Source organism: Agelaius tricolor, unplaced genomic scaffold (assembly GCF_023055355.1).
Source record: "Agelaius tricolor isolate 1412-34295 unplaced genomic scaffold, bAgeTri1.0.p SCAF_1, whole genome shotgun sequence".
Classification (NCBI taxonomy): Eukaryota; Metazoa; Chordata; class Aves; order Passeriformes; family Icteridae; genus Agelaius; species Agelaius tricolor.
The window spans coordinates 91188636-91214476 of record NW_027269261.1 but is presented as its reverse complement, the minus strand read 5'-3'; the positions used below and the strand labels follow the sequence as shown (position 1 = coordinate 91214476).

General features: G+C 37.6%; 1 protein-coding gene across 1 annotated transcript in view; it reads left to right on the top strand.

Moving 5' to 3' along the window:
* The window catches only part of ZNF292 (zinc finger protein 292), a 49986-nt gene that overhangs the window by 4861 nt on the left and 19284 nt on the right, over positions 1-25841 (top strand). The window contains exons 2-4 of the mRNA XM_071443425.1: positions 21035-21189; positions 21655-21733; positions 23109-23244. Coding sequence (XP_071299526.1) covers positions 21035-21189; positions 21655-21733; positions 23109-23244 — 370 coding nt within the window. The remainder of the gene's footprint in view (positions 1-21034; positions 21190-21654; positions 21734-23108; positions 23245-25841) is intronic.

The window sequence follows — 25841 nt, the reverse complement described above, 5'->3', positions numbered from 1 at the left end:
TCAGTTTTTATACCTCACAGACTTGACAGCTTTCTGTTGCTGTCACCCTCTTCAACTGTCATTGTCTTCCTCACTTTTAATCTCTGTATTCTCAACTTCTTCTTCAGACACAAGATGACAGAAATAATCTTCAGTTCTATCCATAAAATTTGAAATAAAGAATTTCTTAAACCTTTTACCTAGATGTTCTGGATTTATCCAAACCTAGAGTCTTAGTCTGACAAGGAAGTGTTTCAGTAGGCTGCTTTATTTTTTCCTGCAGGAGTTAGAGTATGATCCCTTGCCAGGAGTAATTCTGTGTCCAAAGACTTCAAGAGCCTTTGAAGGATGTTTTTTGCTATTTCATTGAACACCTGCAGTTGTGATGTGACCATAAGATTAGTGTTCACTGATGGTGAGAAACACCACCAGCAAAACATCAGGTGCCTTTTTAATATAAGTAAGAAGACATGTTTTGTTAATATCCTACCTGATTTCTTACTCCAGACAACTTTAATCAAACTCTTCGCTGAGTGGATAGGTAGATATCCATCTTAGATTTTGTTTAGCTCAACAGACATAATACAGGCACAAACTGATGGAATGTAATTGTTAGTAAGTTGATATTTTTTGAGCTTTCATTTCAATTATGCCCTGTCTAATCAAGTCTGTGTCTCTTCTTTTGGGCATGCATGGATTCCATAGCTTCCACTTTGAGTAGAAAGTGTTTTCTGTTGAGTCCAGTGAGGGATTTTTACACTGAGGTAACACTTAAAAGTTTCCGTTACGATGTTTCTGTCTTTTTTCATTTCCTATTTCCTATTCCTATTCCATTTTTTTCCACTTTCTATGTTTTTGTAAATACATTACCACAAGTGCAGGATTCCCATTATAACTTCCAGTACCTTTGATTTTACTTTCATACCTGTGACCTCCAGATGTTCTGGTATTCAGGGAGAGATGTACAGCTGCCAGAAATAGCAAGGAATCTGCTAAAATATAGTACATCACACAGATTCCCAAATGCATGAAGAGAAACACCTGCCACCACTGTGTCATCATGCAGACTTTCAGCTGCCTCAGGCATTTTTGTGCTACTTCATCACTGTGAGACCTGACTTGTCAAACAGTCACATTATCTCTTTGGATGGATAGAAGCAAAACCCCCTGATTTTCTTTTTTTTTTTTTTTCTTTTTTTTTCAAGCTAAACTGCATGAAGTTTTAGGGAAATTGTCTTGCCTTCAAATAAAACAGTAAGTGTACCTATCCAGTTAAAATGTGTGTAATAAATTTTTAGAAGAAAGCACCCTTGCTGTTTAGGGTAAATCTGATGAGTGAGCATAAATGTTCTAATCCTTGTCCTCAATAATGGCATCAAGCCCCAGCATCATACTGGATTGGAGCTGGTCTTTGTTAGAACTGTTGAGATCTGTACTAGAAGGTTTTATTAATAGATGTTCCTGTATTGAAATAAGCTGGGTAGACTGTGATTCCAAAGCAGCATTGATTATTGATAGGCCATAGCTACAAATGCTTGTTTAATCTGTTCTCAAAACTATCCATTGAAGAAGATTCAAAAAAAGCTGCATAATACGTGTCAGTTCAGTTTTCTTTGCCTTCAATAATTTCTTCCGGCCACCCTTGCAGTATAACTTAATATCTTCTTGCAGCTTAAGACTACTGTGATTTATTGTATCCCATGTAGATAACAAAAAGTAGCATATTCTCTTTCTGTTGGAAGCAGCTCCTATATTTTCAATGCTATTTTCAGTTATTTTTTTACTTTTGAGAACAGTTTTTGCAGTTCTTGATGTTATTTTTTTCCTATTTTCCTCTTTTCTTTTTGCTTTGTTGCTATATCTTTGGAGCATACAGGATTTTTTTAGTTCTTAATTGCAAGGAAGGTAGTAATTAATAAGAATTTGGTAAGAAGGTGACAGTCTGTCTAAGACTTAGGATTTAACTTAAAACATTTCTCCTTCCAAGTACAAATATTAAAGAGAAAAGTGATAGTTCTCTGAAGCTAACAAATTAAGGCAGTTAAGAACATGACAAAACATAGATGGAGGGATAAAAATTATTAAAACTTCAGCATGTTGACAAAAGCTCATCTTTCCATGTAAGTTCAGCAAATAGATACTTAGTGTCATAGTTACCCTGATGCACATATTTTGCGGAGTTAAGTTACTTGGTGCTTTTACTGAAGTTGCAGAGAAAACCCCTTCTATCAGCAAACCACCATTTCTCTAGGAAACACTTCTAGTGAAAAGTTAATACTCAGAGGTCAAACATTTTTAATTGGTGTCTTTTAAAGGCCTCCATGCATATCCTTGCACAATTATAATACAGTGTGTTTATTTCTATAGTTTTCAAGAGGTTCTTAGGCCACCAGCTTCTTTGCAATGATGACGCATAACAATTTGCAAATTTTAGTTTAAATACCAGATAAACAGTATGGCTTGAAACTGTCTTTTGAGATAGCATTTCCCATTTTATTAGGTCTGTGCTTGTTGCATTGGTTAACAACTTAATGTGTCACATTTTAGGAAGTATGCAAGTCTTTTTTTTCGAGGTATGAAATCTTTTTTTATGTTTATTCTTCCAAATATGCATTAAAGACAACTCCAGGGTATTATTTCTCAGGTCTTTCATCTCTAAGGGTGAAGTACACTGCTTTCATTTGTGAAGAGTTAATCTAATAACACCTTGTACTTGGCAGAGCAAAGACTTTCAGAAGGAAGATATACGTAATGTCAAAAAGGCAGTGGAGCTTTATAAAACTGTTCTCTGAAAGTAGACCTGATCCAGTTGGTAATTGGACCAAACTTGCAAAAACGCGTGCCCATTTTTGGTGAAAATAGTTTGGTCAAATGTCTCTTCCATCTTCTCTTCTGTTACTGTTGTACAGTCTTCTGGTATACAATATTTCTAGCTTTCTGTTTTCCTGTATGTAGGTAAAGTAAACTAAACATTCATCAGAAAAATAGGAAAATCCTGTGCTAATTAATGTAGCTCTCACTTGGTTATTACTCATTCTGAACCAGTCATACAGTTCTTTATTCTTATAGGAACTCATGTTACATAGACAACTACCAAAGCTCCATCCATCTTCAAACACTGACTCCTGGTGTTCCTTCTCTCCTAACTGCTGGACAGGTGCATTTACTGCTTTGAGAACCTTAACTCCCTGAAGTAAAATTCTTTAGGATAAAGACCAGTCTTTATTTGTAACTCTCTGTTGTCTTTTGGATGAACAGAGCAGTTTTCATTTGAGCTGGTGTAGCATTCTCAGTGTCCTGTATATATATAAAAAAAAAAAAAAAGATTCTGGAAGGATTCCTCTTCTGTTTTTCAGAATGATGGAAAGAATGGGTTCTGTCGAGTAGACAATCTAACAGACCAAATAACTGTTTCGGTGAATTGGTAAAGTACATTCAGTGATCGGGCATTAAATCATTAATAAGGAGTTCCTCAGTCTTGTGATTCATAGAATGTTAAGAGGTTGGAATGAAATTTTAAGATCATCTAGTCCTAACCCCCCCTTGCCATGGGCAAGGACACCTCCTACTAGAACAGGTTCCTCAAGGCCTTATTCAGCCTGGCTTTGAACAGTGCCAGGTTTGTGGCATCCACAACCTTCCTGGGCAGCTGTTCCAGTGTTTCATTACCCTCACAGTAAAGAATTTCTTCCTAATACTGAACCTTAACATTCCTGATTTCACTGTGCACCCATTACTTCTTGTGCTATCACTACAGTTCCTGATTATGAGTCTCTCTGGATTCCCTGTAGGCCCCTTCAGATACTGGAAAGTTGCTATGAGGTTTCCACACAACCTTCTCTTCTCCAGGCTGAATGGCCCCAACTTTCTCAGCCTGTGTTCATAGGTAAGGCACTCCAGTCCTCTTGTCAACTTCATGGCCCTGAACTCTAACAATTGCTCTAACAATTCCATGTCGTTCTTATGTTGGGAACCCAGAATTGGATGCAGTACTGTAGATGGGGTCCCACAAGAGCAGAATAAATGGGAAGAATCACCTCCTTTGACCTGCTGGCCATGCTCCTTTTGATGCAGCTCAGGATTCCATCTGGCTTTCTGGTCTGTGAGCTCACCCTGCTGCTCATGCTGTCTTCCTTCAACCATCACACCCAAGTGTTTCTCTGCAGGGCTGCTCCCAGTGACTTCTCTGCCCAGCCTGTCGGTGTGTCTGGGATTGCACCAACTCAGGTGTAGAACCTTGCACCAGTAGCACCTCTTTGAGCTCCATAAGGTTTGCACAGCCCTCACCTCCATCCTGTCAGGGTCCCTCTGGGTGGCATCCCTTCCCTCCAGCATGTTGGCTTCACCACACAGCTTGGTGTTATCAGCAAATGTGCTGAGGGAGCGCTTGGTCCCACTCTCCCTGTCACCAGCAAAGGTGTTGAATCAGCCCCAGTACTGACCCCTGAGGGGCACCACTGGTCTCTGTGTGGACAATGAGCCTTTGACCACAGCTCTTTGCCTGTGGCCATACAGCCAGTTCTTTATCCGCAGTGTGGTCCATCCAGCTAATCCATGTCTCTCCAGTTTGGAAACAAGCGTGTCAGTGCAGCAGAGCATCAAACACTCCTGAAGTCCAGGTTGCTCTGCCCTGTCCACCAGTGCTGGTCCTGTCATAGAGTGCTTGTTTCAGGAGCCTGTGGTGATATACTGGTTTTTAATACAGGGAACACAAGGATAGGTACAAGCAGAGAGTAAATGTTAAGAATCACAAAAGACACAATCTGAACTTCTTTATTTTTTTTAATTGTTGGAGGGTTGGTCTTATGAAGAGAACTGTAGGGACAAAAAGTAATTTCTGTTTATGAATCTGTAATAGTTAGCACGATAAAACTTCAAAATCCCCATTCTACACACTGGGAACTTGCCTAATGTTTTTGGTGAAACTTGTGCAGTGACTGAACCCTGCTTTTGGGTACCCAGTCAGAATTGGTCATCATGTCAGTGTGACAGCAGGAATTCAGAGTTCTGCTCAGGTTTGCCAGCATATTCAGGAGAAAGTATTGCCTTGGCTCCTCTCCTTTCCCACGTGGACATAGTGGCAGTGCTTTGAGAACTGGTAAGAGGACACTGGTGGTTATTAGACACAGTGTGGTAGATGTTGCCTTGTTCTTTCACTGGAAATATCAATCAGATGGAAGGGCATCTGCCAATTTGACAGTGCTGAGTAGACAAGTTTAAAATAGCAATTGAGTAGTCTCTCTGTTGAGGATGAAGATTATCAATTAAGTTATCATCAGAATTAAAAGGGCAGTGGGAGAAGTTGATAAAGATGGCTAATGCAAAAATGTAATCTAGTTGAACTACAGAAGTATCATAATGTCTCATTTCACTTGATGAGAGAGCAAGTTTAAGTCACCTGTGTTGCAGGAAATGTACATATTTCCAGATTAGACACAGTTATTTCTGGCTGTCTTCCTATTTTTAATCTGCCCATATGCTAGTCTGATAATTAAAAGAATAGGTAAATTAGATTTCCTGGCAGTGGATGAAAGTTTACTGTAATGAACATCCCGCCACATTCATGAAATGCTTGTTTAATAGCCAACTGCTGAATGCTCTTTTTAAGTAAACAGACTAAAATGAGTGTTGGGATGACAACATTGAATTGAGACATGATTGAATATCTGAATAGAGAGAAATGCAGCCTAGAACTATAGCAAGTTCACTTATGTTAGGATGCAAGAGAGAAATTTGATACCAATGACCCAATCAGAAAGAGCCTGTTAAATGCAAAATGTTGAAAGATGAAAGGCAAACCTAAAGAATGGTAATTTCTGTTACTGTATGTGACAAAGCATGAGGCTTAATGAAATTATTTACTGGTGTTTTAAATAACTTTATTTGTTCTAAAATAATTTATGGATGTAACCAGAGGCTCTCCATACATTTTCTAGGTTTTTCTAGGTCTTTTTCTAAAACTAGCTGGGGTTTGAATTCTAAGCAAAATAGTGCCTAAAAGATAATAGGACAAATAGCACCAAGGTAATTTTGCTTTTGCCTCTTTCAGTTTAATAATTAGCGAGCTAAGCACCTTCACTATGTGTTCAGCATGCCCAGATGAAAAACATGCAAATTGTTTGTGCCTTTTAACTTATATTTGGGGAGAGAAATATCTCTCTGTCAATTAAGAGAAGGTTCTGTGTATAGTAATTAACTTTCAGTTGTCTCCCTTTCCTGTGGGTTTTTTTTTTAACTTTCTGGGTGATGGTATATGACATAATTACTTATGAGAGTTGTAGTAGAGCCCCACAAGCTGTTTTTCTATTTCTGCTTCTGTAGTTGCTGTGGTGCTTTTTTTCAAACCTTCCTCCAACACAGACTTTGTCTTAAAAATATAAATATATTTTCCAACAGCATAGTTACATCTCTTGGTTTTGTATCTGTAAATTGAGGGTAGTGGGTACTTCCCCTCTACACGGTTATATGCATTAGAGAACAAACCTGAGATTTTTTTGTTGTTGTTGTTACGTTATCTGCCTAGTGATGTATAAATAATGGATTAGAGGCATGGCTAACTTTTTATGTTTGTGTGCCAAAGAGTTGGGGTGCTAAAGTTCCTAAAAATTGAATTATAATAATAGTTTAAAAAAATCCCCAAGAAGTTGATAAAGAAACTTACCCTTAAGATTATGACAGGGATTCTTCCCACAATCTGTCTTAACTCAGTTAGAGATGTACAACCCTGAGAGTTACTGGCAAGGAGTTGTAAGAAGTCATCAAGGTCATTTACACCTTAGGTGGTGTAAATTTGTATAGGGAGAGCAGAGGGGAGTTCAAATACTCAGTGCACTCTTGCATTTTCAGAGTCGTGTAAATCTGTTTGGTAATTGCATATTAATGGTAACTAGAGCTGTAGTGAGTTTTATTTTTAAAAAAATCCACAGAAGTGGCCTAAGTAGAAGTGGTTATTTGAGGCGAATCTGTTTAGGCAAGAGTTAAAAAGCAGCTAATGGTAATTCTTACTAACTTTCTATGTTTATTCAACTTTCATATTTTCTAATTTTGTGCAATGATAAACAACATAATATGTAGTTACTTTACAAGCTACTGAATATATGTATGAATGTGTAGTGGTGGAACAGACTGAGAAAATGAATCATTCATTGCAGGGTAGTTGGTTACGTTTACTGGATTTCAAAAGTATTCTAATTCTTTCTAACAAATCAAAATTAGTCAGCAAGTAGTATCAGTTCTTTAACAATTACCTGTTCTCTCTTTGTATTCTGAACTGAACTGTTGTCTCTAAAAAGTCTCCAGGGAGGATAGCTTTCCTTAAGTATGAATAGAGGAATGAGTTTCTGCATGTCTTCATTTTTTGCTGTTTCTGTAAAGTTCCTTTTCCTTTTCTGATGGAGCTTGAACATAAAACCTAGATGTGTATTAATTTTTCCAGTTAATTTTTCCAGTTTCACCACAAAAAAAAAGTTCAGTTATAGATCAGTTATTTCATTGTATTCTGGTTTGATAGGCAAGATTTTAGATTTACTTGATCAGTCTGAGAATAAAAAAAATTGAGAGGATGATGAGGGGAGAATGTTTATTAAAAAAAAATGTAGATGGATAGAGTTTTGCAACACTTTTACGGATTGCCTTTAAAACTGTTCAGGAAACTAGTACTTGAAGGTATTTGAGCTCATGTTTTCTTTGTTTAGATAACACCAAAAAAATCAGTTCTTATTAAGTGATGGGTATCTGTATCACAGAGTGCATACCTGTGTATCTGGGTTCTGAAGGTACCAGTAATAAAAACCAGTGCTGCCTTGTAGATGGTACTTCAAATACATGGGTGAGCAGAACTTGGGTGGACTATTTTTTTGCCTGTGGAAAGAGAAACACTGTTATACAGACAAGAGTGTGAAAACATAGCTGCTCATACAGTCTAACAAAACTTGCTTGTAGTGTTCTGAAGTTCTCTCTTCAGTAGATGAATGAGACAGTGGTTGAAAGAACAGTTTTAGAAGTGTGAACCAAAAGAGTGAGTTCCTATATGTTAATACCCTGGATCAGACACAGAGTTTGCTTTGAAAGTGATCTGATCATCCCTGTTAGCACACTTCTTTCTACATTGTGGAACAGCTTTGCAGTGTGGAAATTTTAATGTCTTTTGGATGAAACTAAACCAGAAGCTGTGCTCCAGAAGCAGTTGCAGACAGTCTACTTCAGCTGCTAACGAGTATCCAGTTAATGGAGCCAGGTGAATGCCAGTCTGAAATACAACCGCTTGGGATGGGTTCACTGGAGACTTGGGTTCTCAGAACTCTCCTTTCTGCTGTATTATCTACTCCTTGTGCATTGCACTGGGATGATATAGTCGTGAGCTTTTTGTGGACCAGAACCTAATTGGGAAACTCAGATTCTGGTTTTGAAATTCATCTCTGAATGTGTGTTGACTCGCTGATTCAGTATTTGCTAATCTTGACATGACTTCCCTTTGCTTTCAGCTGCAGGGTAGGGAAGCCATTGATGGATGTTAGGATGGGCTTGCAAAGTGTGAAAGCAGCTGGAGTTTTCTGTTTGAAGGGAAAGAAAAAAAAACAGTAAAGATTGGAACTGCAGCCTGTCAGTGGAGGAGAGGAGTTGTAATGGGAAAAAAATTGGATAGCTTTGCACCATGCCTGTTGAAATTGAGAGTGAAAACAATTGTTTAAATACAATCTTGCAGTAAGTGATGGAATTAAGAGTCTGGCTTCAGTCCTCTCTTCTGGGCACAACTCAATATCTCCATTAGAATTAAAGCATCATCATCCGATTCTTCAGCCAAAGGAGTCTTGGCTTTCTAGAGCTATATTTTACTTAACAACTTTATTGTGAAACAATTCAGAAGACACATTCTAGTAAAAATAGCATAGCAACAACTTAAAATCTTGATAGGCTTTAGAAATGAAAATTGAGTACAAATTGAGATTGATGTTCTTTGTTCAGTACCATAATTTAAATAGTATTTGTCCTGTAGAAAATACAATTGCATTAGCTTATGTCATCCACAGTTTTGTATATGCAGTCTGATGCTGTGTACCTACTGGAGTTTTGCTGTTTGATTCTGGATAGTTTTGTATTATAATAACGTGTAAGAGCTAATCTTGCAGCACTTGTGTAGCTACAAAATCAAGGTAATAGTGCTAAGCCTTGGTAAACAAATACTGAATCAGTTAAGTAGTGCCACTTTTAATTTCTATCATTGAACTGCTTTGGAAATTATTTAGAAGTACAGTGCTGTGTTGTTTTGATGTAAAATGACCTCTCTGTGTACAGTTCTAAATAAATAAAAAGTGGTTTTGTTGATTTTATTACGGCAAATCTGTGGTAGCAGTATTTTAGATGAGTGCTCTTCTGTCCGATGCTTGTGGACAGGTTTAAAATATGTGTTTTTCTATGTAAGTTCTGTTCTAACCTAAAAATCTGTAAAATAGCCTGTACGGTTTCCCAACTGAAAAACAAAATAGAAACAAGTAATTGATGTTTGAGCTTTTCTGTTGGACACAGAGGTGAAAGGAAAATCAAGATTGATTATGATCATGGTGATGTGGAGAATGTTTTGATCAGAAGGTTGTCATACCACAGCAAAAGCAATAGATACTCATACTTTTTTCTTCCTTCATTTTCCCCTGTGCTTTTTTTATATGGGAAAGAGATGGGGTTTATCCTATGTAACCATTTAGTTTACTCTTAAATGCTTTAAAAATCATGTCTTATAGTATTTCTAATGCCTAATGGTAAAGTCTCATGGGCAGTCTGAGCTAGACTTGGTTTAAATTAGACATAGAAGTAAGGAGTTTTTTGACATGCAGAACTAGTTCAAAAACTGTCCAAGTTTTTGCTTGAATACTTTGTTCATTTAACATCTTAGCTGGGTAGTTTGTCCTTAAACAAATTAAATGTAAATGCTGATTGCATCCCAGTGATTCCTTAGCTGCCTCCACTTTCCTCAAATAAGGTGGGAACCTTTCATGGGAACCTTAACCTCACAGTTTAAAAAAAAAAAGAGTTGCAGCAGTTGGCATTTTATGTGGTGAAGGGCTTGTTCTCCATCTTCTGGTAAAACACTGAACAACAAGAAGGAGAGAAAGGCAAGGAGAGAAATCACAAAAGTAAAAGATAGTTTTCATCTCTAGAAGCTTTAGATCATCAAGGCTGAGAATAATTGTAGCATAACACTGTAAAGATTTTTGTGTGTGTGTCCCTTTAGGTTGTAACTTTGCTGTGGGACTTCACAAAGACATCATCTGGTACTAATGTATCGGTAGGAAATCTTCTTGACTGCAGATATGTCTAAATTTGGATTTCTGATTTATTTTTAGTGTCTCGAATACTTAGTTAAAAAGAACACATGTTATGAAGCTATTCTGAACCAGTCTGTTCATTTTCCTTACAGGAGAGAGGCACACACAATGTTGCTGTGTTCTCTTAAGTTCTGATGGTCTGGAAATGCTTCTTGAAGCAATTGCTTTTTAGAAGCTGTGAGGACGATTGCCCAGTGCATGGTCTTGTGCTCATTGGTCATGCCTGCTATCATCCTAGTCATCTTCTAATTGAGTTCTTTGACACTGAATTCTTGGGGTGGGGATGATTTTACTATTGCAAGAGAGGACTGATACTCTGTGTGGAAGGGGAGATCCGTTCACTTACAGGTTCATTTCTATTTTACCAGTTCAGTTCTGTGCCTTCATGTGATTCGGTAATGATGCTTGCACAGCGCTGGAATTGCACAAAAGACTCAAGGCCAGCAGGCTGGCATAGTTTGTAAACTATCATAAATTGACCTTAAAAGCAGACAATTATCAGCTTTTAAGGAATTTGAACAATGCTGTCTTCATCACATACTCAGTTCTTTAATGGTTGTAGTAGTCAGTGAGATTATGCATCAGGCTCACAGATTTACTCTGAAAAATACAGCTTTCAAAAATGAACTTGTCTTGAATGAGATGTTTAGTCTCAGCCCAAGATTCAGTGTAATAGGTTTGTTTCCCAGAAAACAACCCAAACCAAAACTTTTTATTCTGCTATTGTAAAGTCAGAAGATAGCATCACCATCATGACTATACCTAGCTGCTTGATCAAGAATCCACATCAAGTCAGCATGTTCCTTGTGTCTCATGTCTTAGGATTCAGAGCCTTTGTCACGGACTAAGCTGTCTTGCAATTTCTAGCACTTTCTCCAGTATCCATGATCTGTTGCCATTCAAGGGCTTGTTACCTCTGCATGCAATTTGAGAATTTTTTTCCTGGCTATCCTAAAAAGACTGGAGAGCATTTAATTCTGTTGTCTTTATTCCCCAAAGCAGTGTTTTAGTGGCCATTCAGCATTTTTTGACTCCTTTTTTAAAGGTGTTTTATTTCTCACTATATTCTTCTGTTCTTGGTCTGAAGAATTTATGCATATACAATAAATTTATTTATAACAGCTTTATGTTTACCTTGCAGTTAGAATATAATTCAGAGATGAAAAAAAAAACCAGACACTTTTTGTTCATCTATATTTAATATAGGTATTTCAGTTGTGAATTTATTGGTATTAAAAAGCACCAGTATATTCATTTTTTAAAAGAAATTTCTTCATCTTGGATATCTCAAAGCAACTGCATAAACCTATATATTTATGAAATGTTTTTAGAAGTTTCTGTATCTGCTGGTCTAGCTGCACAAATTGTAGATCTCAAAATACTTGGTTACCCTAGTATCAGGATGTGTGCACACCCTTAATGTGACACCATCTGGGAGCTGTGCTTGTGCACAGTTGCCTTGCATGCTTCTGGGATGGAGTGCTGCACATCTGAGATTGCTCAGTATTTCCTGTTGTTGTCAGTTGTCAGTGAGCTTATCTACTGGCCAGATGTGAGTGGTGGAGATTGTCAAGTTCGAGCAGAGAGTTGTGTCTGTGTGCACATTCCAGTACTGATGAACAGTCCTTGTGGAACCATGGATACTGCAAGAACTTTATTGAATATTTCATGGTGCTCCTAACTCCCCTGAGAAAGGAAAGTTCAACCAGCAGTTTCAAATCTGGTTCTGTTTTCTTTTGAGTAATAGTTAAATGTAAGCAGTTAGTTGTTGCTTGTTACTACCATACCTGAAAGGTCAACAATGTGAAGAACATGCATGGGAAATACTTTTTCAGAGAGAAGCAGGTAAGTCAGTTTTCCTTTCTAAAACTGCAACCTAAGATTATAGACCCTTGGAGTTAGGATTTGGGGGGGGGGGGAAGTGTCTTTAATCTTACTAATTGGGTTATTTTGGTAATTGAATAGTAGACTGCTTCTTTGTTGGAGAAAAAATACAGCAGAGAGAAATTATCTGGGCCTCTACTAGTCAGACTTTCAAATCCATGTCTTCATTTAGTGATTATCTTCAAGGTGTGGAGATCAGTGCAAAAGGCAATGAAAATGAAGTACAGAATCATGAAGGGGAAAATATTTTTTGCTGGAGATGTAGTAAATCTCACTTTTCTAAGCTTCAGTAAAATTATAAGTGTCAAAAGCAGAAAGATGGCTGTTCAGGAACAAGTAATTGCATCGGGTACAGAATATTGGGATAAATTTCCATTTTAATTTCAGTTTAGGTTTAAATGGTAAGAGTCTTATAGCTTACCTTCAGGGCTACACTTTGTTTTGTAATACAAAGAGAGGATTGTGCTGGTAATACAAAACCAGGAGGTATCACCTGTTCTGTTTGCTTCACAGGTCAGTATGGCTGCATTGTCAGTGTTCTTCACATTCAGCAGCAGTCAGCATAGGAAGATTTTCAATAAACACAATCAGTATTTTCATACCCTTACTTCTCCAGTGTCTTGCTTTGCCTGCTTCTCATGGCTCATTGTTGCATGTTTTAGTAACTTGCACATTGAGAAGCAGGGATGAGACTATTACTTGCATTACATTCTTAAAATACAGCTGTCTATATTTGAAAGGTTGTTCATGCTCATCTGTAGTACTACACAAGAAATTTGAGGAAGCAAGAGTTTAAATAATTGCAAGCAGACAGTAATGTGGAAGTTTTAAAGGTCAGTATTAGAATTGCCATTATCTTTTTGTGCTGTTCTTTAGCTGACCACAGGCAATGTATTTCATGACCTGAGGGAAATAAATACAGCCTTGTTTTTCTCAGTTTGCATGGAAAAAGAAAACATCTTCTAGATGATGAGTTGTACTTGAACAGTACATATGTGGTAGAAATAGTATATGGTACTATAAAATAGTTCCTTTCCCTTTTGTTATATGTATTTAACAGGCAATGTCTGGCACTAGATCTGATTTTCTAACACGATCTAATGTAGAAGACAACCGTTCACAAAGAACATCTATTTAAATCATATCTCACTCCCCATGTCTTATTGTCAGATAATAGTATTGCCATGGTAAGCTGATTTATTCCTTAAAAAAAAAACCTAAGTCCTTGTCTTTCAGGTTGTGAGCTGACCATTGACTTAATTCATTGTGATGTGTGTATCTCTGTTATTACAAACTAAATTAACAGAATTGTCTGCTTTTCAGAGTATCTGAAAAGTGACGAATGATTTTGACAAGAAACGTGTACTTTCATGCACTTTTTGAAAAAGGAAAACTAAAGATTTTGGGACTTGATGTTTTTGAACTACCTTTGGCCAGAATAATTGTGTGAGATCTTTCCTTAGTAGTCTAGTAAACTTGCAGGCTTAAACAGACAAACTTCAGATATTCAAATACTGAAAGAAATCATTGTTATATCTCTTCCCCTGCTTTTTAATTTCTCTTGGTTATAATCTTGTAGGGAGGAATAAGATAGCACAAATCATTTTCTTGTATTGTCTCACCATAAGTCAGGGACTGGGAGATCAAAGTCACTCTTAAGTGAAGGTCAGGTTCATGACCACCTGTGAAACCTGATTGTGCAAAGTTCATTGAATCATAGAATGGTTTGGGTTGGAAGGGACTTTAAGATCATCTAGTTCCAGGCCATGGATGCCATTCACTAGATCAGGTTGCACAGGACCCATCCAGCCCAGCCTTGAGCAGTGCCTGGGATGAGACTTCACCGCCTTCTGAGTAAAGAATTTCTTTCTAACATCTAATCCAAACTCGCCTGCTTTCACTTAAAAGCATTTCTCTTGTCCTGTTGCTATCTCCCCATACAAAATTTCTTGCCCCCCCACTTAAATACTGGAAGGCCACAGTGAGGTCTTTCCAGAATCTTTTCTCCTGTATGCTGATCAAGCTCAGCTCCCAGCCTTTATTCATAGGAGTGCTGCTCCATTCCTCTGATCCTCTATGTGGCCTCCTCTGGACCTGCTCAGCCAGGTCCATGTCTGTCTTGTGCTGAGGACTGTGGGTGCAGCACTCCAGGCTGGGTCTCACAAGGACAGAGTAGAGGGGGAGAATCCCCTCCCTTGATCAGCTGGCCACTTCTCTTATGGTGCAGCCCAGGATGCAGTTGGCTCTCTGGGCTGTGAGCACACCTTGTTGGCTTATGTTCAGCTTTTTATCTATGAGAACAAGCAAGTCCTTTTCCTCAGGGCTGATCTCAATGAGTTCTCCCAGTTTGTACTCACATCTGACCGATGGGCAGCACCTTGTACTTGGACTTGTTGAACTTCGTGATGTTCTTGTAGATGCAGTTCGCAAGCTTGTCCAAGTCGCTCAGGGTAGAATCCCTTTCTTCTCGTGTCAACTACACTATTCAGCTTTGTATCATCTGCAAACTTGCTGAGGGTACTCTTGATCTCAGTGTCTGGGTCATGGATGAAGATATTGAAAAGCACTGGTCCCAAGATAAAGTCCTCAGGGACACTTACTCTGGATCAAACTATGCTATGTGTCTTCTTCCTTTCAGTCCATTTAAAACTAAGCATCAAATTGTAAACCAGTCCAGAGCAGTCAGTGGAACTTGATTTGACTCAAGTGGTTATGTTATCTGGCTCATTACAGTGTACAGCATCTCTCTCCATCTTCCTCTGTGTGGTGATACCAAACTCAGGATCTCCAATTGATTTTCATTTCCTCATGGTCCATCATCTAGTGACACAAGCTGTAACTGGTTATTAGAACATACCTGTCACCTTCACAGGGGAGAATCTTAAGCCAAGAAAAATATTCTTAAATCATGTGCATGGTTTATATGGGAGACTTGCTCCACTGGTTTTCTTCAGTTACCCTTTCTTGACTGGAACCCTCGCTTTCCTTTGAAATTTCTGTTCATGATAGCAGAAGCTATTCTTCACCAGCTTTGAATAAAGCTTGATGTGTTTTCTTGAATCAGGCCATTGGTGGTTCCTCTGAAGGCAGCTGGTCTTTTGTATGGGGTGGTTGTTGGCAGGTACTGGTGGAGTGAGAGGTGAGGTTGTGTTGAGGGGAGCCCTGCCTCTGTGGGAGTGCTCCATGTGAACACCAAGTGGCAGAGTGATCTCACTGGGAAGTGCTGGAGCTCCTGCACCTGCCTGCCTGTGTGTGTGGAGCTTTGTCATTTCTTTGCTGCCTCTGCCACTGTGGAGTTTATTTCATGGAGAGAGTTCCTTCAGCCACTCTTTGTGTGCAGCTCCCTAAGACTCATCACATAATACAGTTGTGTCATTTTATTTGGATTTTCTCCTGTGTGGATGTGCTTGAAGAAAGTCACTGAAATAAAGGTTTTGCTACTTACTGCAGTTGTTTGAGAGGTGCAGCTTACCTGTGTGACCACTGTCTGTCACTTTCCCAGCCTCTTTGTCCTTTGGGTGTAGCAGGGAATGAAAATGACAGTCCCAGGCATGTCCTTACATAAATTTAAGTAAACTTACCCATATTCAGGTGTGTTCAGGGTAAGAATCTGTTCTTCAGAGCTGAAGAAACATGTAGGTGTGGACCATACACGTGTAACTCCTGTTAACAGTTAATAATGCTGCCTTTTAATATGAAACATATTTTACCACTGCTTTGGTGTTGTAGGGCTAGTTTTAGCAAAGATTGTTCAGTACAGCATTCTCTGGTGGGTGGGTTGCTACAGCAACAGTCTTGTAAGGGTTCTGATAAAGATTGAAAAGTAAGGTCTGAACCTTACCTGTGGTTGTATATTTTTTTGCAGTTTAAATCACAGGTATAGTACATATTTTTATTGTACAGGTCAAGATCATTCCAGTTTTAGAGGATTCTTGACTGTGTAAGCTGCTGCTAAAATAAAATGCCTGTTTCAGTCTCAAAGAGGAGCAAAACTTTTGCTGCTGTGCTCAGAATGCAGTACTTGGCTTGATTAACAAGCATGTCCTGACTAGGGAGATAAATAACTTAATGAGGCCCAGGGCTGGGGGTAAAATTCTTTCTTTTTATGGTTGTAAGCAGAGCACAACACTGATTCATTAAGCAAAGCAGAATGAATTTGATTTTCTTTGTATAATGGCAGTGCTGTATAGTCTAAAGACATCCAGACAAGGAAATCTGTCATACTGAGGAATATTTTTGAAGGGTGTGGTGGGTGTAAATGCTTAATATAGTTCACATAATGGCTTGGAAGTAGCTGATCTATATATATGAGATAAAAATAGTACTATTTAATGCTGAAATTAGTGCCACTGTGTTATAGTGCAAATTTCTTCCTTTTTACATTGTGTTTGCCACTTTAAAAAGATGGTAGTAACAGGTCACCAACAGTCTGAAGACTTTTTGTTAGATGGTGTATTCTGAGAATTTGCCAATCTGTTGATTATAACTATTTTGACTAACTGCAAATGAACTTCAGATCTTAAAAATGAGATTTTATTTGCTTCAGTTTATTCTTAATAATCTGAATGTAGATTGAAGTGGTCTTTATTGGACTGTCATAGTTTCTGCCAGTGCTTTTATAATTCTTCTATTATCCAATTTTCTGGTATTAATGACTGCATGGTATTTCTGCAAAGTTCCTCTTTGTCTGGGAGAATTTCTGCTTGGTTGTGTCATAATGGGTCAGCAGTCTTTGGTATCCCCCCATGTGCAGATTGGATGGTGATACTGCCTACCTGGTGGTTCTTTACCATGCTGACCACCAACCATGAAACTTGAGATCTCCTGATCTTGTTGCTGCAGGTCTCAGTGGTCACTTGCCATTGGGGTCTCTCTACTGAGCCTGACGGTTTATTCCTTAGGTTCTCATATTTGCAATGGCAGGTGAGAATATTCTCGATATTCTTCAGTCACACTTCTCAGACAACCAATTGTTTAGTTATATCTTCCTGCCTCCTTCTTTTTTCTTACCCTTTCTTCTTCTTTCTTGTCCTCCACACTTTGGACAATTCCAGGATATGTTTCTTGGCTTGGTAGCAAAGTTGGAAATGTCCTTAATTTACCAAAGCTTACATTAATCTTGCTGTTTGCTGTCGTCTTTTGAAGAGGACATGAGTAAAAGTAGGTGCTACTGCCTTGGTCTTATATGTTAGCTACCACTTGGGAGGTTGGTTATTGTTGTGGTTTGGTTTGGGGTTTTTTTTATATATATTTAGTCTAAAAAGAGAAGTATGTTTTTTCAAATTATTCAGAAAGGGAAGTAATTCTATATGACAGTGTTAGTTTTAACTATTTATCACCAATTACAAAGCTAATTGTCTGAGCTAAGTAGCATTCCATACTAATGCAAAGAATTTTCCCAGCATATCTGTGAATCAATATGAACACTAAGCTGTGCCGAATTTCAGATTAGTATGTTTGTCCCTCTTTTATTCAGTCTCACCAGCGGCTTGTTTTCACATTTTCCCTTTACTGGGAAAATTGTCTTTTAAGCAAGTGTGAAATCAGTTATGCTGTAATACTCTTTCAACAAAAAGCACTTGTGTGGTGTTTTCTCCAGTACAAAAATGCAAGTCATTCCAAAACACTTAAAAGAAGAAAAAGTTTACTCCAAAAGGAAAAAGGATTATATGACTGTGCTTTTTATTTTAAATTTTCTGCAAGTATTATACCGTAAAAGGTGCAGTATTGATTGCTCTAGTGAATTCTTAACAAGAAACAACATCAGTTTGAGGAGAGAGGGTTACTTTTACAGGTCTCTGGCTTTCATGTAAACTGAAGCTTATGCAATTCACTCTTTTAATGTGACTACTTATATCAGCTAGACAAGGGGAAGAAGTTATTACCTTTTCTATCTAAAACACTGCTCCAAGACCCAAAAAGTGAAAAATATAAAGTATACTTTCCTGGGCTGTTTTTTGTTCAGCTTTGCTGTTTTGCCACTAGCATCCTTAAATATGTTGCATATGACAAGTCAATAATGGAAATCACAGTATACTTCTGCGTATGAGAGTATTAGGACAAAGGGAGACTTTTTTGCTGGAGTTTCTTTCAAGATTCTTTGAAGGCAACTGCTTTGTTCTGATCTGATTATTCTAGTGCATTGAGCAAAATTGCCAAGTGGTACTGAAATACTGTTTGCTAATATTGTTAGCTTGTTTATCTAGTCCTCCTCTGTTTTTTCTTACATGCTCCATCTCTGTTTTGCTCTTCCATCTTTTCTCTGCCATGATCTGTGAAGCTTTTTTGCTGCTCTTATGAGAGCATCAAATTGAGTATTACCATATTCCAGTCAGGTTAAGGGTTCCAGTAGGAAGCACTCGATGCTCAGAAGCATTTTCTGCTGCAGGAGAGGGATAGAGTATGTAAGTTCTTTACATATTGATTGTGTGGTAAGATCACCTTTAAAATCAAACCTTTAATGCAACACTTTGCTAAAGCTTTCATATTTCTTACCTTTTATGTCCTTGAATGAGATACCTTTGGGTTTTTGTTTTGGGTGAATGATATGTAATGTGGTGATGGTATTGTAATTGCAAATGACCATATGAAACAGATTTCTGATTCAGTTCAGTATAGTTGACATTTTTTATTGAGAGGATTTATTTGGGTATTAAAATATAAGAATTTAAAGTATGTTCTTATTATTACCACTGACTAAGGCAGTACAGACAGACAATGCTGAATTTAACTTAAGCTTAGCTTTTTAGCTAAACTAGATTTGAAGACAGGAATAAACCTAGTTTTGTTTTGTCTTGTTTTTTTTGATATGATGGCTTGCATTTCTAAAATAGTTAACATTGATTTTCTTACTTTCTGATACATAAATTTGCACCAAGTTCTGTTTTATCATTTGAGTTGCATTGTATCCCAAATATAGCAAATTCTTTTAGATAGTTGTACTAATATGTTAGAAATTAGACAAATTTTCAACATTTGTTGTTAAATAATTTGAGAACCACTTTATTCTGTTTCTTATTCAGGTGTGTGGGAAACTCTGTAGCAGAAGAGCTTTGTTGCTCAGAGGGCTCTGATTTTCCTTACCAGAACAAACCTTGTCAGAATTGAAAAAATGTTGTCAAAATTAGTTTAATTACAGCTGACCTTAAAAAAAAAAAAGAGAACTGTGACTTTTGCTAAATGTCCTTGACACAATGAGCTCTGTAACATGCTTTCACACTGACAAACCTGATTTCCTTCTGTGCAGACAAGGGGATAATAGCAGATGTTTTTCAGCCAGACACAGACATCAGCAGGTCCTATTATTTCATTTCCCATAGTATTCTTATAAACAAATCTATGAAATAGTCCCCTGCCTGAAGTGTGGGTCCCAAACACTTAGTAATACAAAGTCCAGATGGCAGCCAGCTGCTTGTGGCTTCCTATCAAAGCTCAATACTGGAGCAAATAGTCTCTTAACTTCTTTATTACTAACTGAATGAAGGGACAGAGCATATCTTCAGCACTTTTGTGGATGATAGTGATTTGGTAGGAGCAAGCAAGGTAAGAGAGAGGTCAGAGAGACTGTTGGGAGGGAGCTCAGCATCTGGGGGGAATGCACTGAGTTTGGCCAAGGTGAGCACAAAGCTGGAGGGTGGGAGGGAGTGTGGCCCCATGCACCAGTAGAGGCTTGGGACCAGCTCTGGGGCAGCAGCCCAGCTGTTCTCCTGAGCAGCTCCAGTGTGCCCTGGCTGAGCACTTGCTACACTCTCAGCTGTGCTAGCACCAGTTTGAGGGGGATTAACCCCTCTGTTGAGAACCTGTGGGACTGCTTCTCTAGGTACTGGTGGAGGAAAATCTTAATAAATGGAATTCTAAACACTCAGAAACAGGTTGCCCATAAAGGCTATAGAGTCTCTGTTCTTCAGGATACACACAGCTCCATCAACATATTCCTCCAAACTATATATCATAATGGCCCTGCTTTTGGTGGGGTGTCAGACAGCCAAAACTGCTCTCTTTTATTCTCAGCTTTCTGCATGTTATGCCCCTCAAGAAGCAGACAGCAAAATTGGTCATTGTAATATGACAGACTCCATGCAACCTGCCTTGGTGTAGGGATTAGTTTGCAATCCATCAAGTTACCCTAGGCATGATAGCAGAGATCCATGGGGGATGTGGCTGGGATGATGACTGCCTAAATGTGTGTCTGAGTCCCCTGGCATTGACTGAAATGAATAGAAGTCTTCTGCACTTTGGTTGCTGATGTTTATTTCATCACTTTCAGGAGTTTTAGTTTGAAATCACGATTTGTAGGTATTCATGTGGCAAGTAGGAAAGCACTTTTTTTACTAATGAGATTTTGATGTACAGATGGTATCTTTAAAATGCATAGAACATATTCCTTTCAGAGCCCGTAAAAAGTAATGTCCTGAAGATACCTGTATCTTCAAGGTGGCAAGGCAGGGGAAAAGCAAAACTGTTCCTGGAAGTAGAAAATTAAAATAAAGACTAATGCTTTCAAATTTACTTGCTTTAGAAGCTGAAATGTAGAGATGAATGTCTAAAAATGACCCTTAACTATGATATGCTATTCAGGCTTCTGTATTTGGATAATAGGAATATAAAATGAATCATATGATGTTACCACAGGGAGGAAGTGTCAGTCATAACATTTTTATATGATCAGAGAATGATTGTGTGTGGCGTCTAAGTGTCAGTTGTTAATGAAACAGTAAATTTTAAGGGGAAAAAAGCATGCTTTGAGAATATGTAATTCATATTAAGGAGATCTACTAGTGAGAAATTTAAAATTTTAAACTTACATTTGTTCCTGATTTTTGGATTGTTTTTTTCTTTTTCCTGAATAGACTTTGTTGGAATATGCAGAAAAGTGGAAGACATCAGAAGATCCTCTGCCTCTGTTGGAGGTGTACACGGTGGCTATCCGAAGTTATGTTAAAGCACGACCTTACCTTACCTCTGAGTGTGAAAACGTTGCCTTTGTGCTTGAACGTTTAGCACTGTGAGTATGGTGGTTTGGTTACTGAAACCAGTCTGTATGGTATTAACTTGTCATTGCCTAAATGTTTTCCCAATCCAGTTATGAGCACCTGTATGTACGGGAGAATATCTGGTTGCTGAATTAAGGCAAGAAGGATTCCTGATCTAGGACAAGCCAACATTCCTGGCTTGAAACACTTTGCTATTATTGATCTGCATACAATCTGAAAGGGCATCAATTTGCACAGGCTTTTACAGAGTTGGATTCAATGATGGTTTTTTTTTTTTAATAGTGTCTTTTAGAGAACTTGCTTTTACATTTTCTGCAAGAGTGTTCATGGCCTCTTTTTCTTTCTGTCTTCAAAAAAGCAAACTGTTCTGTGGCTGGTGTTTCAAACAACTATTTTGATATTAGAATAAGGAATTGTTGATTATACAATTTCAACGTCAAAAATTTCCTCAAATAACATTCCTTTTTGACTTCTAGAAGCTGTATTGAACTTCTACTGTGTCTGCCTCTGGACTTACCTGAAAATAAATGGGAAGAATTTCAGGCTTTTGTACAGGTGAGTTTAATTCATAAAATAAAGAAAATAGCTTTTCAGAATGGTTTGGAAACCTAGGGATATTAAGTATGTAGCCTGTCTGTAATGAGCAAGGCCTTCAGCTGGAAATCCTGCGTACTCTGCAGTAATTGCTGAAGGTAATATCATCTGTCTGCATGCAGCAGCTGTGGAGAAAAGAAATAGCTATAGATTATTGAAATAAGATTCATGTTTTAAAATATAGTTGACTATTAACACTCTTAGAAATTAAATATTATCATATAAGTCATTCTGTACTATATATGGTTGTATGTTTGAAACTTATGAACTTCAGTTGATACTGGAGGGTTTTAAATCTCACAGGGCACTGGCTGGTTAAGGTTTGAGCACTGCGTTAAAGGAGGGTGTTGGAACAAGTTCTGCTTCTCAGTATTTATCAGAAATATGTAGTGGGAGGTCCAGCATACAGTTTTTAAAAAAAAGAAAGTGGGGGAGGGGGAGAAAAGGATAATAATGAAAAGACCAGATACAGTTACCTCAGGATTCTGAGCCTAAATGACATGGGAAGATGAAAGGCTGATTATTTTAGAGTGAATTCTGACTAGCAATTGCCTTATATAAATCAATTCTAAAGAATTGATTTATATAAGGCAAACACATCTCTAAAGAGATGTGTTTGATGCTGAGGAGAGTTCCACAGCCTTGAGAGCAGGTGGAAAAGTAAAAGAAAAATGAGCCATTTCTTGGCTGTTTTTTTTTTTTTTTTTAAGGACCAGTGTAAGTTGTGCATTGCTACTTAAGCCACAGAATTTTGCAGGTATTTGTTTTGCTTCCAAATGTACATCTGCTCACAGAATTTATTCTAGTATATAAATACCATGGAAGATATTTTAATTGATTTTAAGACTCCAGCCTGTTTATTCATATTTGCATAGAACTATGCAGTGAGATCTTAACAGCTAAAATCTTTCGACATTATAAAAATATTTTTTTCACTGTCTCCAGTACGTAGAATTTGAGCCGCTGAAGAGCTTGGGAAGATAAAGTTTAAGTACCTGGTACCAGAACAATATGTGGACTAGAGAAATTGCTCATCCATTTTTAAAAGAGAGGCCTTTTTCAAAATTTAGTTTCAGAAATTTCAGAAGTAGCCCTGTTAATAAATCTCAAGGTGAGTTTGAAGCACTCAGTTGTTTTGGTTTCTCAGCTTATATCTCAGGCAACAGAGGCAGAAGTAAAATCTGTATAGGCTGAAGGTTAAGGTTGTTTTGTTATACCTGTAACTCTCCATCTGGTAAGGCATTAATGTGATAACATAAGGTACAAAGGAGTATGAAAGACACATTATTTATGTCTTTTTAAAACAATACCTTGTTTTGTAAAATATATTATTCAGGTGGCTCATAAAAACTTGATGGAAAATGGCAGCCAGGAACTGCACATTTTAACAACACTTACACAAGAGAAAGGAGTGTGGAAGAACCCAGTATTGTGTGGTATTCTGTCCCAGGAACAATTGGACCCAGATAAAGGTAAAATTCAGAGTTATTTACTTCAATTTCATGGTATATTGAAATATTATTATGATCAATGGAAGCTTTTTGTTCAATACAGTTTGTGGTAATTTATAAGCTATATAAATAAGTATGCATGTAGCATTTTCTGAACTATTAAGATAGTATGTTCATGGTAACATACAAATAATTTAATGTTGGTATTTGGCATAAAACATAATCATGCCTCAAATTCTCTTGCCATTTTCTTTATAAGCCATGTGAAGGGAGTTTACATACAGGCTAATTTGTGATGGGGTAAGTTCAGTACTAATATGCAAAATTTATTTGCCATAAACACAAAAAATAAAAACTGCATATATTTTTTTTAAATGAGAATGTCATTTATTCAGTTATGAAATGCCAAGAAGACCTTTACTGAAGTTCATTGAGACCTGAGTTCTGAGAATGGCTAACAGTAGTTGGCATAGGGAAGAGTATATGATCAGCAGAGGCTTACAAGGATAGTGCCCTGATGGGTTATTTTTGTTATTTTGTTTTTTTTACCGCAATTCAGAAGCGGTATCCTTGTGTGTGAATAAATCTTAGTTGTTTTTTTGATTCTTTAACTAAATGGTTTTAGAATCTGTATAAAGCATCATGCATGAGCATCTATGGCAAAGTTGCACAGTTCTTATATCAAGTGAAGTAGTTCCTCTTAGTGTCTGCCTCCTTTTAGCCTGGTGCCTGCTTATTTCATATGATATTTTCTATCTATTAACAAGTTAACTCTTCTCACATTTTTTAATGAATGCCTCACAAGACCTGATTCGATAGACTGCTATCATATCTCATCTTCTCTCTTCTGTAGTGTCTTACATGTCTTCCAAATTTACTGTCCCATTCTTTCTATGGGGAACTAAAAGTTTATTCAGCAGTGAATATGATTTTCTGCTTTCTGCAGCATTCCTTTCATAATATTTAATAATACTTTCATAACATTAGCCTTGCTTCTTGACTGAGCATTGAAGCAATGTTTTCTTAAATCAGAACTAAACAAGACATTTTCTTGAGGACTAGTACCTATTTCAGTGTTAGCTTTTTCCCCTATCATGCCTGTATGTACATTTAGGCTTGTATTTTTTTCCTCCATGAAAATAATTTTGGGGGTTTTGTCAATATTTTAATTTTATCTGTTATGCTGTGTTATGGACTGTTGGCATGTTTTTACTACCCTGCTTTTGTCAGCACATTTTGTCATGGTTCTCTGCCCTTTTCCAAATGTTTATAAATGTGCTGGACAAAGCCCGTCCCTGGTACAGATCCTACAGAAACCCACTGAGAGTTTGTTTGGATTTTTTTTTTCTTTTTCCATTAACTGATAATTTATCTGTACAAGGCTCTTCTTTTTACTGCCAAGAGAGCTTGGTATCTTTAGGGATTTGATGGACTTCTTTTAGTGCTTTTAGAAAACAAGTTGGGTCTCCTTTTATTCAAATTACCACAGCTCCCTTGGATAAGTCCAGTAAATGTATAAAATGATTTTCAATTTTTTTTTTCCAGAAGTTGGGCGTACTCTTCCACAAGATTTGCATTTTGTTGCTTCTTTTAATTACTTATTCTACACCTAATGCAGACTTTGGATTAGTATGTAGTCCTCAGAGTCCCACAGAGTACTCCTTTACTAGCTTCCTCTCAACCACACTGCTGCCATTGTAACTTGTAAGGTACGGGTAAGAGGGAGGTTTAATTAATATTTCATTGCCTTCTATTTGAGTCTTTTTAAGACCCTGCTCATGAGTTGAGTATTGGATGAGGAGGACACAAGGCAGTAAGTAAGATTGTGACCATGGACTTCAGGAGAGCTAACTTTACCATCTTTAAGGAATTTCTTGTAAGAGTCCCATGGGAACAGGTCCTGCACTGCTATCAGACATTGCATTGCATTGCATTTGCATGGTGACTGGACCTGCTATTACTTCAGGTTTCACCTGCATGACTTTTTTTTTTTTTCTGAAGATTGCATATGATAGACAAGAAACACTTGTATTTGGAGAGAGGAATTTTCTACATTTCTCCACTTCATTAATTGGTTATGGAAGGAAACCTTAGTAAAGTTGTCTTAATTTTCTCACTTCATAGTGGGTCTTTTGTCTTGCTGGCCTCCTCCTGAACTACAGATGACTTAATGTGAGGTCAGGACTGATATTAATCTAGAATTGAAACTGATCTGAATTAATGACAACTGAAAATTAGGTTTCCTGAAGTCATGTGGCTGTCTGTGTAGCCTTATTTCTCAGTGTGCTGAAGACTGAAAGTTGAAGTACACCAAAGTGTTTAAGGTTATGCCATAGCCTGTGCAATGTTAAAACACTGCACTTCCATCCTCAATTTCTGTCAGTGTGGCTTGTGCTCTTTAGCATGAACTTTGCCATCCTCGAGGTTATAATTTTCTTGTAGTGATGGTATAATCCTTCAAAACTATCATTGGTATCTCCTCTGCTGATACAGAGGGTGAGTGGAGGAACTGTCTAGAGGAAAAGGATCTTTGATAACCTTATGAAAAGCCAGGCTGCTGCTGCTTTTTTGGTATCTAATTCTAATTATCCTTAGAGATTTAAACCTGGAGCCAAGAG